Raw genomic sequence first — 14,846 nt, 5'->3', positions numbered from 1 at the left:
AAAAGTAGAAGTACGTACATGTATTTATTTATGCGTTGTTGTTTCTTTGCACATTTATATTGTAGACTGGAGAAAATTTGTTAAATCTGAACATTTGTTCTAATGTTGTACGGCAGAATGTGTCTGTTACTCGTGCGAAAAGATGAGAAAAAAGTGCAAGCGGATAATTTGAAGTATGAATATATATATATCTAAATATATATACATATATATCTTAATCTATAGAAAGCTGAGAGCTGGGAACTGAAACCCAGTTTGGTAAGTAAAGTAATTTGTATTTATATAAGCTTTAATTAAGTCTGCTGCAGACTTGTTCCTAGCCTGGTCTGTAAAGGAATAGATGTTTTTCTCATTTGATTTCATAATTTAATTAAGGTCTAAATTGTCTTATGGAATAGACTTTGATAGCAAGTCCAATTGTGAACGAGTTCTTTTATGCCTCATAATGCACCGGAAATAATTAATTTTGTAGTGTTGGAAAACACGTAACACAATCCTTTCCTTTCTACGCTAAGACTAAGTTCCGTCGCTTTGCAGGCAACTGTACTTGAGCACACCTTTTTCCCAATGCTGCTTTTGTTATATTTGCTTGTTAACTTTCTGCTGCTTGTTAAGTTTGAAAAGTATTCTTAGTCGAACCACACTTTTGCCAAGAAAATAGTTTTTAATAAACAATTAGCATGAATTTACTTTTCACCTTACATATTATATCCTATCGTTTTCCTCTAACATTCCTCTCATTTTAGTTCTGTTCTTACTTTTATTCTATATGCTAGTCTAAAGACTAATTAAAATATTCCTTAAACAAAGGGAGTTATTAAACAGATTGCGAATGGGTAAAAACAAAACAAAATGAGAATATACATTCATAGGGACAAAATATATATGTCATTTGAATGACCTACTTGCGAATTTGTTGTGCTTTGAGCCGTTGCTAATGACCCAGTCGTACTGTGCGCCCTCTGACCTTTGCCCAGCTTATCGTCCTTGCTAAGGAGTCGTCTGCTTGTCTGCCGGTCGCTAATTAGGCTAAGCAAATTATGGAATATGATTAATAGAGAGCACGGGAAAGCAATTAACTTTTTGCGATAAACAGCTGGAAAAGGAATTAATGTGCTCTTCAATTGCAAGCAGATTTATTGCTAGTCCTGGTCATCCCGTCCAGGCCAAGGCCTCTCCAAAAAAAAAACAACCGCAGATATTTTACAATTCACGTAGTGACATTTGCATTTTTGATTACTTCAATATTTGCTGCATTGCTTTTTGTTTATCGGTAGGTGTTGGGAATTTCTTTTTTGGGCGGATCGTCGGATGGCTGAAACGTGTCATGTAAATAAAAAAGGCTGACAAGGGGTTGTGTCGCAGGGGGGGGGGGGTAGGCATGCGTCTATTTGAATTGGCATACAAAAGGTCAGCAAGGCCCTAAAAATTTACCCAGCCGCATTTTGGGTTATTTCTTTATGCAAATCATGGCAGACGGGGGCGTGGGTGGCATTTGTTATGGGCGTGACAAGCTGTGATTATGCGATTGTTGTTGTTGGTCGGGGCTTCGGCTGTGATTTATTTTGTCCATGGTGTCATTTGCTTAATTTGTTTGTCGCGCTTACACACTGCAAAGATTCAATCAAAACCCATTTTTATTTTTTGAGTCCAAAGACAACGGCCAAAATAGGCAAAGTTCAGGCCAAGCCAGACAATGGGTCGATGTATTATATTACCAGGCAATTGTTGAGATGAAGGGCCTGTGCTTTCGGGGTATGCGGCTTCGTGCTCAAGCAGCAAAACCTTAAATCGGAATATGGTATGGCAGTAATAGAAACACCCACACGCTAGAGCAGAAGCGGGGTGGGCGACAGGATTCGGATTCGGGAGACCGGACTCGGCGCTGACGTGTTACTGCTACTGCAGCAGCAGCCGTAGCAGCGAGCCACACTTAACCTTGGCTGTATACGGCCGAGGACACGCCACTTAACTTATGAATTAAATTCCTGCGCTCCGCAAATCCCGAAGTCAGAGTCAGAGAACGGCATATTTTATGGCCAGCACACACAAGTTTAGCCCAAAAAGCGCTGCGGGCTGCCTATTAGCTGCCAAAAGCTTGCGCTCTCGCAAAAGGAGAGCGAATTTCAAGCTTTCTGCGAGACTTTCCAGTCAGCGCCAACTCTCTGCAGGCGAAGTGTGCTCTTTTGTTGATGTCAAAAGAGAACCGTGGGTAGTTTTTACTCGAAGGAATTGTTTATTGGGTAGTCTACGTATAATAAACTGCAATTGTAGACACGACTGCTAGCTAAATAAAAAATGTAAATACATATTTCTTTTGGGCTACTCAAGTGGGAAACAATGGTATAAAAGTGCCATTGCATTCAGACTTTTGCTTGGGCGGAATTATTGCCTTTGACTTGCGATGATTGGCCGTGAGCAGAAACAGCTTCTCGAGCATATTATCAGCCTGGACAGCGGTCATTGCGAACACATGGATCGCACCGGACTCATAGACCTTGGCCGCGACACTGGGTATATTTTTGTTCACATAGTAGGCATACCGCAGGCTATCCTGCACTGTATCGGAGCTGAGGGAATACGTTTGGCTGAACTCCTCAATGCAAATGTGCCACGGAAATTGTGCGATGTGTATCATTTGTGAGTGCAATGCATTATGCTGGGCCATGTTTACCGTCGCTGCATCGCCCAGTATTTTGCTTAATATACACTTTTGGGTATCGACGAGTATGGCCTTGCTGCGCGCATTGCTGATCAGTATGCTGCCATTATCCCAAATCCAAGCCATTTGGGCGGCATCGTAACTCATTTGCAGCACCTGTATATCGCTGTTGTATACCGCATTGTCCAGCTCCAGGGCCAGCTGATTCATATCCAAGTTGCAATTCACCTCCAGCGTGCTGTACGCCCGCACCAGCTTCATTTCCACTGGCATTTTGGTGCGTTCGATTTTGCGTTTGGTCGGTGGCCGTAATATGCGCAGCTGCTGCAATCCCTGATCCAGATGCGTTGGCAGCGCTGGCATTTCCAGGACACGCTTCAAACTGTCCAAGTTCCTTTTGCCCGCATCGTTTAGCCATCGGCTAGCGCGCAGGCGTTTACCCTGCGGATCCCGAAACTCGGTCATGTTCTGATCAATGATGTCATCAAAGTCATCCAATCGTCGTTTGTAGCTGTTCTCCCATTGCCCCGGGCTCTGCGGTATGACAGCTGTGATTTTTAGCTCCGACTCGAGGCGCAGGCCTTCACCCGTTGACGTTTTAATCTTGGGCTGCATTTGCGCAGTTTCACTGATCTGTGCTTCGAAATCTATGGGCTCTATGTGTGCCGCATTGGGCAGCCGTTCTGGCACTCTGATGGGCAGCGAGTCGAGTCGGCTTTGTACCACGCGGGACAGATCTTGCCCCAGTTGCTGCAGCCACAGTTGGACGGCGTCCTCTTGCGGCTTTGGCGTCGCAACAAGCTGCGGCAGTTTTTCCACATTTGCTATTAATGGCTGATCAGGCCTTGGGTCGTTTTCGGGCTGATCATCCGTGTTGATGTCAAGCTTTTGCTTTTGTTGTTGGTGTTGCTCTTGCGGCTGATCTATGACAATGATTGAGTCTATGGCCTTCTGCATGTCCTCGGTTTTGATGACATGCGGTGCCATATTTGAGAGCTCCACCCTTTCAGCTACTCGCTGCTGCGTTGTTTCTATCACAGTTCTTTCCTTAACTAACTCCAGCTCCATGGGTGTATCCTGTCCTTCCCTTGAAGGCGCCTTATGCATGCCTTTACCTGGCCTTACCTGTACCAACATTTTGGGGCGCAGCAAATCTTGCAGCGCTTTTCTATTTTCCTCACTTCTGGCCATGTTCAGCAGCATTTCAAAGGCTTTGATATCACTGAGCGGCGTATGGAGTCGTTTTGACTTTAGAAAATCCACCAGGCCGCGCTCCTCGTCCAGGCTCAGGTCTAAGCTATCCAATTCCACAAAGGACACGCTCGCTGCGTCCTGTTGCGTTTGTTGGTCAAACTCCTCTCTTCGCTCGCAGCTAGAATCCCAGTTCGCGAGGCTAGCGATCACCTCATCCAGGTCATTGAACTGGCTTGTCTGTGTGCTTTCGACCGTCTTTGACTTAACCGGTCTTGCTTTGGGCGCTGGCATGGGACTGAATGCATTTTGAGTGCAGCAAATTGGCCATTCAGGCTCGGCGCCCTGTTTGGATGCTTCGTAGCTTAACCAAATATCCTCCGATGTCGGCAAATGGTCTATATCACTTTTCTTAATGGGCGATATGGGCCTAAAGTTTTGATCGTGCAACCAATCCAAATCTCTAGCCGGCGAATGTTGCGTTGTAAAAACTTCCGAGGGGGTATTTAAATTCATGCATTGTTGTTGCTTGTTCCTCAGCTTTGGTATTATAAACGTGGAAAATTGCCTAATTGGCTGGTTAATGCGCATCGGCCCATTACCACCCAGATTAAAATTGAGATCCGCATTGCCAAAGCTATAGCCAGAGAGCAGCGTTTGGTCATAGTTCCACCACATTGAGCTCCTATCAATACAAACAAATTTTAGTTAAATGCTTTTCTGAGTGCAATGATTTGAAGAGTCAACTCGTGAGCTTACTGTACTGTCGGCTCGCATGGTTTCTCCTCGATTTGAACTGGCGCCTGCTCTGGCGCTGGTTCTACGTCTGGCACTAGCTCTGCTACAGGCACTGGCTCTGGCAACGACTCTGGCACTAGCTGGGCCACTGGCACTGGTAGATTTTCCTTTTTGGAGTGCTTATGCTTGTGCTTTTTGTGCTTCTTGCCGTGCTTCTTGTGGTGTTCCTTGTGCTTTGATTTTTTATGCTTCTTGACATTTTCGTCATTCGGCAAATAGTGTTGGACATCATTGTTTTTTAGATTGATATAGATGGGGGCGAGTTCTTTGGACTCCTTATGTTTTTTTTCCGATTTGCCAAACATGACGTTTCCGTCTAATGTTAATGGAAATTAACGAATTTGCACAATTCTCAAATGATTTGACATTTGTGAGTGTTGAAAACGGTTGCAAAGCAGCCCAATGCATAATAAACTACAGTGTTGGGTAATAAACTCTCAAGAATATTACCAACTACGTTATTATCGTGTCCCATCTTCAGTTTCCGTCCGAAACTATTCATATATTGAAATTTTTCACGTGCATAACACACGTGAATGTGAACATAAAATTACTTAACATATTCAAATGCTCAGTAATCTTATAATTCAATGGATTTTCCAACAGATTTTCTCACTGATATCGGCTGAGTGTTATTTATGACTGGCAAAACTATTTTGATTTACCGTAGAGATCAAATTAACTTTTAAAAAAAAGGCAAGGCATCCTATTTGAGAACCGACAGACTTCGATTTGGGGCATGGGAAGAGTGTCTCTATTAGTCGCCTTGTACGACAAGCGGTGACATGCTGTGGAGGTATTCTAGTGCCCGCCAACCACACGGGTATTTACATTTTTATTAGATCTTCAATTTTGAATGTAGATTTGCATGCTAATCCCAGTATTCCATAGTTGATCAATTCGAATAGCTAGTTTATTTTGATGCTTAAATTTAATCTAAATACATTACTTTTAACAACTTAAAGTACGACAGCATGCGTTTAATGTTGTAATAAAAACATGTTAGCATTAAAAACTGCCCGAAGTCAGGCAGAAATTAGAAAGTTTTTGCTCCGCCCCCACTTAAGGCATTTAAAAGTTTAAAGGGCTTTTGATTGGGACACTATTTCTTAGTGTCTGCCTCGTAGGTGCACACATACGACTAGTCAGGTAGTTAAAACTTTTAAATTGAGCCTGAGCGGCCAGGAATCATTTGTGATTTTTTTGTTTGTTTGGGACTGCAGAGAATATCTGTCTGGCAAAAGTTACAGCTACTGCAAAAGTGCTCTGTCACTGCTCATTTGTTGCTAATAATTATAAAAGTTTACACAATTCCCCAAGTGACATGCACATATGTATGTGTACACACATTATGCATGTACACGGGAGTATGCACCAAAAGAATAGTTGCAGACAGTCTGTCTCCTACTAGAGAAGGAAGGCCCCCTGGATCAGCGGAAGGGGGGACACTGGCAAAAGTTTAGCGCCGTTCGCAATTGTTTAGTTTAGCTACATTTGCTGTTGATCAAAATGTTTGTAAAGTTTTTAGTGTGGGTCTAACAATAACTGCTGCCTCCGATTACACATAGCTGGCAACTGGCAACTGGTAACTGAAAACTGGGCAACTCAAATAGTTTTCGGCAGCAGCCTAAAAGCATGAGGTATTAAATTTTTATTTGCTAACCTATAACAATTGTGAGAGCTGAATGCTCTTTCAAGTATGTCCGAAATGCTTCGTTACTTATAAGTCATTTCGTTTTGGCCCACAGCCAGGCTCAGGTTCCGTTCAAGTTTTTGCAAACAAGTCCAACAAAGCCATCACCAAATTGCCCTAAAAGCCTTTTCAAGTCAAAGTTTTCTCTGTTTGCGCATAATTATTTATTTGTGTGAATGCAAAAAAAAAATATATAATAAAAATAAAGAAAAGAAATTAAATTAAATGGAAAACGAAAGATATTAAAAGTAAAAAAAAGCAGCAAAAATAAAATAGTTTTCATTTATTGCATCCTCATAATTTAAATCTTGTATTTACGAATTATTATTATTATTATTATTATTTTCTTTTTTTTAGATCATAAAAAGAAAACAAAGACTTAATACCCTTCACTAGACGTTTCCCTTTTTCAGATATGTAAGAATGCAGCTCCAAATTGCTGAGTTTGCTGAAATATCTTTGAAAACACAACACTTTTCCTTATAAGATCCTACTATTCCGCCAATCTTTTCTATGGTTACGTACATGTAGCGGGCATTGTAACTTATAAATGCAGAGTTTGATTAAGATAGCTTGATAAACGGATAAGATTTTCTTACCAGAACTAACTTTGGATCGATCTATGCAACGAAGCAGACAAACGGACATGGCTATATCAACTGTTGATGCTGATCTAGAATATCAATACTTTATGGGTTCGAAAAACGTCTTCTTTTATGCGCCACACATTTCAAAAAATTAGAATACCCTCTACAAGGGCATAAATACAAGAGCTATCACAAAAATATAAATAAATAAATAATTAATAGAGAAGTCTTTTGATCCTTGTGTTCATACATACAGACGACAGACGGATGGACAGATGGACAGAGGAACAGAGGGACAAACAAACGGACATGTCTAGATCGACTCAGCTATTGATACTGATCGATAATATGTATACTTTTTGTGGTCGAAGATAATTCCTGCCCGTTGCATACATCTATGCACAAAAATGACCTTTTTACCCATTTTCAAGGCATTCAAGGCATAAAGCAATTAGAAACTATTTTGTATATATTATATATTATTTAAATCTAAACCAGAAATAGGAAACGAAAAATAAAATAAATATTTCTTTACGCCAAGCGATCGAAGCTCATACGAAGCTATCATATCTATTGGAAGGTTTGCCGTCCTGGGGGTCGGGAGGTTGATCGTTTCCATCGGGTCTCCTAGAAATCCTCCTCTTGTTCCAGTCCTTCGTTTCATCTGAAACTTCGTCGAATATAACCCGCTCTAGAATTTCGATTTGAATGTGTAGAATTTTGGAGATAGCGCATATATGCTCAATGTGTTCGCGATACTCAGCCTGTAGAGTCTCTTCGTCCTTTTCAACTTCAATAGTTGCTACGTTAGTCAATATGGAGCTAGCCGATCGTGCTTTAAGTATCTTTTGCCTGTCGCGCTCGTCCAAAATACGTTGAATATTCTCAGCCACTGTGCGATTATTGCGTTTGTACTGCCTTTTACAAAAAGGCAGGTTACGAATGAAGTGGTGGACACCATTGAATTCCACACGTAGAAATTCTAAGAATGTAATTTGTCGCTTGAATTTGGCATCACCTATGATCTTGGCGGCGGTAAAATAGTCATGAATTAATGTTACAAACACGTTGATCAGCAGCACAGGAATCACAAATCCCAAAGCAGCATACATAACAATGCCCAGATATTTACCACCATGAAAGAGATCGTTTGGCTTGATCTCGCTTATGAAGCCGAATGCGAAGCACATGGACGTGACGACACTTTTGACCGGTCGAACAAAGTGGGAACTGTTGTTGCCATTAATAGTGACAAACGCAATGACAAATGCCATCAGAATGATAGTAATGGCCAGAGCGGTGATGGCCAATGCCTTCCAGGCCAGATACAGAGTTTTGGTGAATATCTGAAATACCCTGGCGAATTGCATCACCTTCCACAAACGCAGCGTGGTTGCGCAGATGAGAAAGCCGGTTAATATATTAGCCAGGGCAAGCAGGCGACCCGGTTTCCGAAAGTCTAGAAAATCTAGCTTATTGGCACCCTCCAATCTCTTTAGCATCGCGGCTACGATTGTTGTACGCGTGACGACGACCCCAATCATTGCGACATTAAGCACAATTATAATCAAATCCAATTTGTTCCACATGCTGCGCAACCTGAATGGCTCATACCAAAGTTGCACCAGGAATGAATGAATAAACTGCAGAAGGACTATCACATAGATGAGCAGCACCACCAATGTCACATAGCTTGTCTGTAGGACATCATCGACCAGCTCAATGCTGTCACAGTAAACATCCGGTATGATGCCACCAAAGGGTGTTTGCTCTACGCGCAATGTGCACACGCTGAACATATCCGCATCGACATTATATAGCGTAAAGTCCAGGAATACCGCCGACGTGTTGTAGGTTAGCCAATGAGATTCGGTTAGAAATTCAAGTATCTTCATGCTATTCTCCTTCTGGCGTGCCAGCAGCGCGACGTAACCTTTTAGCTCGGGATAGTCCGTGAATTTTCCCAAATGATTATAATTAAGCAGAACGCGAGAAGCAAAGTCTTTTTCGACATGCGGTATCCAGGGTTCATAAATGCGCCAATATTTCTCGGCATAGTGCATGTGATAGTATGGCAATTGCCAATTGGGCAAATAAGGTTGATCCGTAAATTCAGGATCATTCCAGCCCATATGTTCATTGGCTAGGCGCAGTTGACGTAGTCGCACCACGCTCACCATTTTAGTTTGGAAGCTGTGCACCCAGGAGTACACTCCCGTATCGTTGGCATCGTAGTTGAAAGCATCAATTAGCGATGACTGTACAAAATCGAAAAGCTGATTCAGATGATAAACCTCTTTAAGCCCAATATAAGTTGAATGATTGTTCATCAAAAGCATATTCAATCGGCGGGTATTGTAGTACAATAGCTCGTCCCGCGATACAAGCACCACGCCAATCAGTATTAAAAAGTATTTGCCATAAAGAAATAGATCTTGTGCAATAATCTTGTACTCCTGGGTGAGGACCTCATTGCGATAACGCTCGGTGATCAGGATCTGAACTCTCATTGCCCTTAAGCGATGCTTCAGGAAGTTCAAACGATTGTATTCTTCATCGCTGTCCTCTTCATCTTGATATTTGCGATACTTAGGCATGCTGCGCGGCCAAATGGACATATCAAGTGCGATTAGCAAAAATTTAATTGGCTCACCAATCAGGAGCTGAAAAAATAGCACTATCACGATGGCTAAGAAAATGTTTTTGGCGTTCCGCGATTCGTGCTCAAAGCCCGAATAATAAATCATTAGACCCATGCATGTCGAGATGATTGCTGCTGTGAACATGAAGAAAACACAGTTTCTTGATTTTTGGTTCATGATTAAATCTGTATCGATGCCTCTTCTATCCGCGTTTTGTTTGTTTTTTACTTGCAAGTTGATTTTATTTTGAAGTTTTGAAAAATGGTTTATATTTTATTAACTTAACGTTGCTGGAACAGAAAGTATTTGGAAATGATTTTAAATGAACATTTCTGGATAAGTTTGGGTTTTCTCGTCAACAACGCTGGAAAAGTAGGCCATATTTGTTCCGTTTTGTAAAATTGACACTTAACCTCGATTGACCGAAACGAAAACATCTGTGAAACAATATGCTGAACGCCGCTAAAGAGAATCCTTTCGGTTAATAGCATTCAGTAAAGATTAACATAGGTATACAAATGAACCACAAAAAAATCTTAAAACGTATTTTTTAAATAAATGCTTAAGGGTGCAGATTCACATGCACATAACGGATGATGTAGTACTTCTATCTTGCATCTGCCCACAATTAATATTAATATTATTTAATATTATGAAAAGGTCTCTTCATCTGAATTGTGTAAATAAATTGACACTCTCTATAGAGGTTGGTCTCTCTGCTAATTAATACTGGACATATTTTTTATTAGATTTATTTGTCATATTACAAACTGGAGATTGTAATTAAATTTGTTTAGTAACAGAATCGGATTCTTTAGCTTTATCTGACAACTGACATGCTGTTCTCTCCGATAATTAAAAAACTTGTTTCCATCTTGACCCTTTTTAGATAAAAATACCATTAATAATATTTAAACATATTCATCTTCAGAATCGCTTTCATCATCTGATTCATCTAAAGAGTCTTCCTCCTTAAAGAGCAAGTGGTCAAGTAATGCCATTTGGGTTTGCATGAGGGCCGCAACCGTATAAAGACGTTCAATATGCGTTACATATTCTTCTTGCCTAGATTTTTCATCGCCTTTGAAGGTTTCCGTTTTAGTATCATCGCCAAAAGAAAGAGCTTGGTATCTTTTCTTTTCACTCCAGCGTTTGTTTTTGTCCATTTTGATATCTAAGTTTTCGGTAACTGTGCGATTATGCCGCTTGTAGCCTCGGCGACAGAAAGGCAGTTTCTGGCAGAATCGAAAGACTGGGGCGTACTCCACACGTAGGAACTGCAGGAAGCTGATGTAGTTCAACGCTTTGGCATCTCGCTGGAGCTTGGCATGTAAGAAATAATCGTTGATTGTCGAAACAAAAAGGTTCATCAACAGCTGAACAACCACAAAGGCCAAAATTAAATATAGAATTAAGCCCAGAAAACTGCCGCCATGAAAGAGATCGCGTGGATTGAACTGCGAGGTAAAGCCAAAGGAGAAGCACAAAGACGAGATGATGCTCTTCAGCAGTTTCTCAAATGTAACCGTATTGTTGCCATTTATAATGACAACGGCCATGCCGTAGCCGAACAAAAATATAAGTATTAATATGGCTGTACTAGCCAACGCCTTCCATGCCGAGTACAACGTATTGGAGAATAACTGAAAAACGCTGGCAAAGAGAAGCACCCGCCACAATCGCAACGTAGCCATGCAGACAAGAAATCCCACCGTTATGGTACTCGACACATGCAAGCGTGTCGGCAGCCTGAAGTCAAGGAACACAAGCTTACTTGAACTCTCCACCTTCTCGAGCAAATTCGATACAACTATTTCCCGTATGATAACCAGAACGATCACAATGACATTTAGCACTAGGATAATCAAATCCAGCTTGTTCCACATGCTGCGCAACTTGTACGGCTCATACCAGAGCGTTATGACCACCGATTTGGCGTACTGTATAAGCACAACAAAATAGATGAGCACCACGACTATGCCCAGTGTCCCCAGCTGATCGACGAATTGCAATTGGACACTTATTATGTTCAGTGTGGTAACAATATCGCCAAATGGCGTCTGTTCGATCAGCACAGTGCATATGGTAAACATGTTGGCATCCACATTGTAGAGTGTAAAGTCCACGAATACCGCCGATGTGTTCCATGTCAGCCAATTCATATTTATAAGATAATCAACAACCTTCATGCTATTGTTATAGCTGCGCGCAAGCATTGTTACATAGCCGTGCAGCTCTGGGAAGCTCTGTGTATAGCCATCATGATAAAAGCCGAATAACATCTTAGTCGCTGTACTATGTGTGGGATATATGGGCAGCCATGGCTCATAGATTTTCCAATACTTGTCTGTGTACAGCATCCGTTGATAAGGCAATTCCCATCTGGGCATATAGTCCCAATCTGAGAACTCGGTTTCACCCCAGCCAATGTGAAAGTTCTCTCGTCTGCGCAGCTGTCGCAAACGTACAACACCCAACTTGGTGGTGTGGTCGCCATACAACCATGTCTTTTGTCCAGTAACTTCCGAATCCGGCTCAAAGGGCGCCACAAGTGCAGACTCAAGAAACGTGAACAGTCCGTGTAGGTTTTGAATGCTGACTACTCCCAAGGTGCGAGTCTGATTGTTCTTGAAGAGCGTGTACTTCTGCTTGGTATTGTAGTAGAGCAATTCATCCCACGAGACTAGCACCAGGCACATCAGTAGCAGGAAATACTTGCCATACAGCCACAAGTCCTTGGCATTGATCTGATACATCAGGTTCAGGGGCTCGTTGCAATGCTTCTCGGTAGCCAACAGCTGTGAACGCAGCGTATTTATACGCATTTTCAGATAATGGGTGCGTGTATGAATGGTCGCATTCTTATCTACATTGAACGAGGCCTGTTGATGTGGCCACCAGGCTCTGTCCATTGACAATACCAGGAACTTGATTGTGTCACTCACTAGGAACAGTAGCATAGTAACCAGAAACACATTCACCAAAATTGACTTGACCTTTCCGACCTCATGAAGAAAGCCCGAGAAAATTGATATACACAACGCACAAACAGTCATAATTACAGCGGTAGCTGCCAATAGTGAGTTCTTATTTAAAAAGTCCTTAAGTTTACCCATATCTAGCGACGTATAATCTTAAATTTTTCGAAAATATAAATATTATTGTACTCATTATTTTGAAGAGTCAAGTTATAAGATTTTTACTGTTTTCTGACATTATTTTTTCGAACGCTCAATGTTTTCCAGCCTGTTTATTTATATCCCAAGGATCTTAAAAAGGGTATTGCGCCCATGAAATATTCCTTTTGATAGTTGAAAGTTTAAGTAATGCGCACTCATTTGCATTTTCTAATGCTACTTTCTGTTTCTTATAACTCTAAATGTTCTTATTCATGATATCCTTATCATACGATATTTCTGTGCTATTTCTGAGACTTGGATTTTACATATTTATAAGCATTGTTATTTCGCCTATTATGCAGCTACTTTATGGGGAGGGGTGGCCAGGTTTTCCCTTGCTCAAAAGACACTCGTTTTTTAGCTGCATATGGCCAGGGCAACAAATCTACTTAGAGAACCGAGACAAGCTCAGTCACAAAACTTTGTGTGAAGTAAACTTTTGAGGCTAAGTGCAAGTCTTTGGAAAAACTTTAATTTTTATTTTATTTTTTTTTTGCAAGCGTCAAGACGACTGCAACTAAGACATAAAACCTTTGCCGGGCAACTTGCTCTGTCCACATCTCTTTCTCTTTTTGCGGTCGGTCAGCTTACTAACGACTTTTCGATACGGAGCGGAAAACTTTGCGCTTGGCCTAGTAGATAAAATTGTCGATAGCTGGCCAAGCTCAACCTTGTAGCGTCTGCCACACCTGGTCTGGACTAATCTCCGTGAGCTGGTGCGACTGAGATGGGATGCATATTAATAAGCTGCACAAATGTTTGCCGGCTGCCAGAACCTGATGCAGTTGCAGTCTATTAAGGTGCACAATAGACTTACACTCTACCGTCCCTCGCCTCCTGTCAAATGACTGCCGACTACGGGCCACATGCAAAGCATGTTTGCCCATCCAGAAACAGTCGCTGCCATGCTCGGCTTCGGTTAGCCAAGCCAAAAGGCAACCAGTGCCCTTCTTCACTAAAACTGTTTGCCGTTTAGTTTCGCATAAAGCGTACACACTGTAAAATGCATAAATCTTTGTTGGCACTGGCTCAGGCTCAGGCTGAGACCTGGTCTCTGCTCCATGCAGCTGCTTTGGTGTCCTGTTTGTTGCACGTTTCATTTGTCAAAAAAGGTTTTTCGGAATTTTATTGCCAGCACTCAGTGTTGTGGTACAAGCCAGTCAAAACCGGACCGTCTCTGGTTAACTTCAAGTGCAGGAGATTTCCGCAGCATTTGAATTTTAAACGGCTGTAGGTAAAAGATTCTAACTACAACCGAAATCTTATTAAGGTTGAGCTTTGAAGGACTTAAGAAAATCTATTCAATTAAATAGCAAATTGCTGCAAATAGTCCGAGTATATAAATATACTCGCTAGAACGTAAGATTATCAATACGTTAACCATTTTTTAAGGAGCACAATTTTGAGAGAATGGAAGTTGAGAGAGACAGATATTATCTGTGGGAGAGTACATGTTGGCATGTTCGCTTTAAAGATCAGACGTATAAATTATATAAGTATATATGGTTTCTGTAAGGCCATTTGATTAACTATAAACTAAGCCTAACTATAAACTAAGCCTAATACACCACCCACCCGAGGACTATATAGTATGTATAAAAATGTATAAAGATGTATAAAGGTCGATCGTTTCTATGAAATTTTAAGACAAACATAAATGTAAGATGTTATGCTTAATTAGTTCGTGCAAGGCTTTCCCATTTATCATAAGAGAAAACAAGCTGTAATCCACATGTGCATGTAGATTTGTCAGGCATTGTTAAATCCTTGCCCCTCACCAGGAACATTTCGCCTTCTAGTGCCACCAAAATCAAATTAAGCAAAATTAAACGCAACAACAAACAGACAAGGATAACAACGCGAGTGCCGACTGTGAGCGAGGATATGATTCCTTTATTTTAATATTTTTTCTTCTACTTTTTATCCTTTTTTGGCAAGCACACAGCATATGCGTCCCGTTGACAAATAAAGTTTACAGATATGTGCAAAGAGCACACACACACAGAATGGGAGAAGGAAGCGAGACGCTGGGCACACATTGAGAGACAGATGGGCAACGCACACGAGTAAACAATGGAGAACTGGTTGGAGTGG

At 41.4% G+C, this 14,846-nt stretch overlaps 3 protein-coding genes across 3 annotated transcripts; all 3 read right to left on the bottom strand.

Moving 5' to 3' along the window:
• Positions 1-2,240: 2,240 nt before the first annotated feature.
• LOC115769333 lies at positions 2,241-5,441 on the bottom strand. The gene is made up of 2 exons (XM_030714094.1): positions 4,613-5,441; positions 2,241-4,538 (listed from the first exon to the last, which is right to left on the bottom strand). The coding sequence occupies exons 1-2, from the start codon at positions 4,954-4,956 to the stop codon at positions 2,327-2,329; spliced, it is 2,556 nt and encodes an 851-aa protein (XP_030569954.1). The 5' UTR covers positions 4,957-5,441; the 3' UTR covers positions 2,241-2,326.
• Positions 5,442-7,412: 1,971 nt separating this feature from the next.
• Positions 7,413-9,869, bottom strand: LOC115769334 (polycystin-2-like). Its single transcript, XM_030714095.1, has one exon. The coding sequence runs from the start codon at positions 9,748-9,750 to the stop codon at positions 7,483-7,485; it is 2,268 nt and encodes a 755-aa protein (XP_030569955.1). The 5' UTR covers positions 9,751-9,869; the 3' UTR covers positions 7,413-7,482.
• A 433-nt stretch (positions 9,870-10,302) lies between these two features.
• LOC115769335 (polycystic kidney disease 2-like 2 protein) lies at positions 10,303-12,775 on the bottom strand. The gene has a single exon (XM_030714096.1). It carries the CDS (start codon positions 12,687-12,689, stop codon positions 10,485-10,487), a length of 2,205 nt encoding a protein of 734 aa, XP_030569956.1. The 5' UTR covers positions 12,690-12,775; the 3' UTR covers positions 10,303-10,484.
• Between the last annotated feature and the right edge of the window lie 2,071 nt (positions 12,776-14,846).

The sequence above is a fragment of the Drosophila novamexicana genome, unplaced genomic scaffold (assembly GCF_003285875.2).
Source record: "Drosophila novamexicana strain 15010-1031.04,08,12 unplaced genomic scaffold, DnovRS2.1 tig00004554-arrow-pilon, whole genome shotgun sequence".
NCBI lineage: Eukaryota > Metazoa > Arthropoda > Insecta > Diptera > Drosophilidae > Drosophila > Drosophila novamexicana.
The sequence above is the reverse complement of the archived record's forward strand: the minus strand, read 5'-3'. Positions and strand labels throughout refer to the sequence as shown.

Excerpts from the sequence above, each read along its gene's own strand:
- LOC115769334 (XM_030714095.1), bottom strand. The coding sequence starts at position 9,750 with ATGAACCAAAAATCAAGAAACTGTGTTTTCTTCATGTTCACAGCAGCA.
- LOC115769335 (XM_030714096.1), bottom strand. The coding sequence starts at position 12,689 with ATGGGTAAACTTAAGGACTTTTTAAATAAGAACTCACTATTGGCAGCT.
- LOC115769333 (XM_030714094.1), bottom strand. The coding sequence starts at position 4,956 with ATGTTTGGCAAATCGGAAAAAAAACATAAGGAGTCCAAAGAACTCGCC. Across the intron at positions 4,539-4,612 it reads CCATGCGAGCCGACAGTACA|GAGCTCAATGTGGTGGAACT; the intron begins GTAAGCTCACGA and ends TTGTATTGATAG.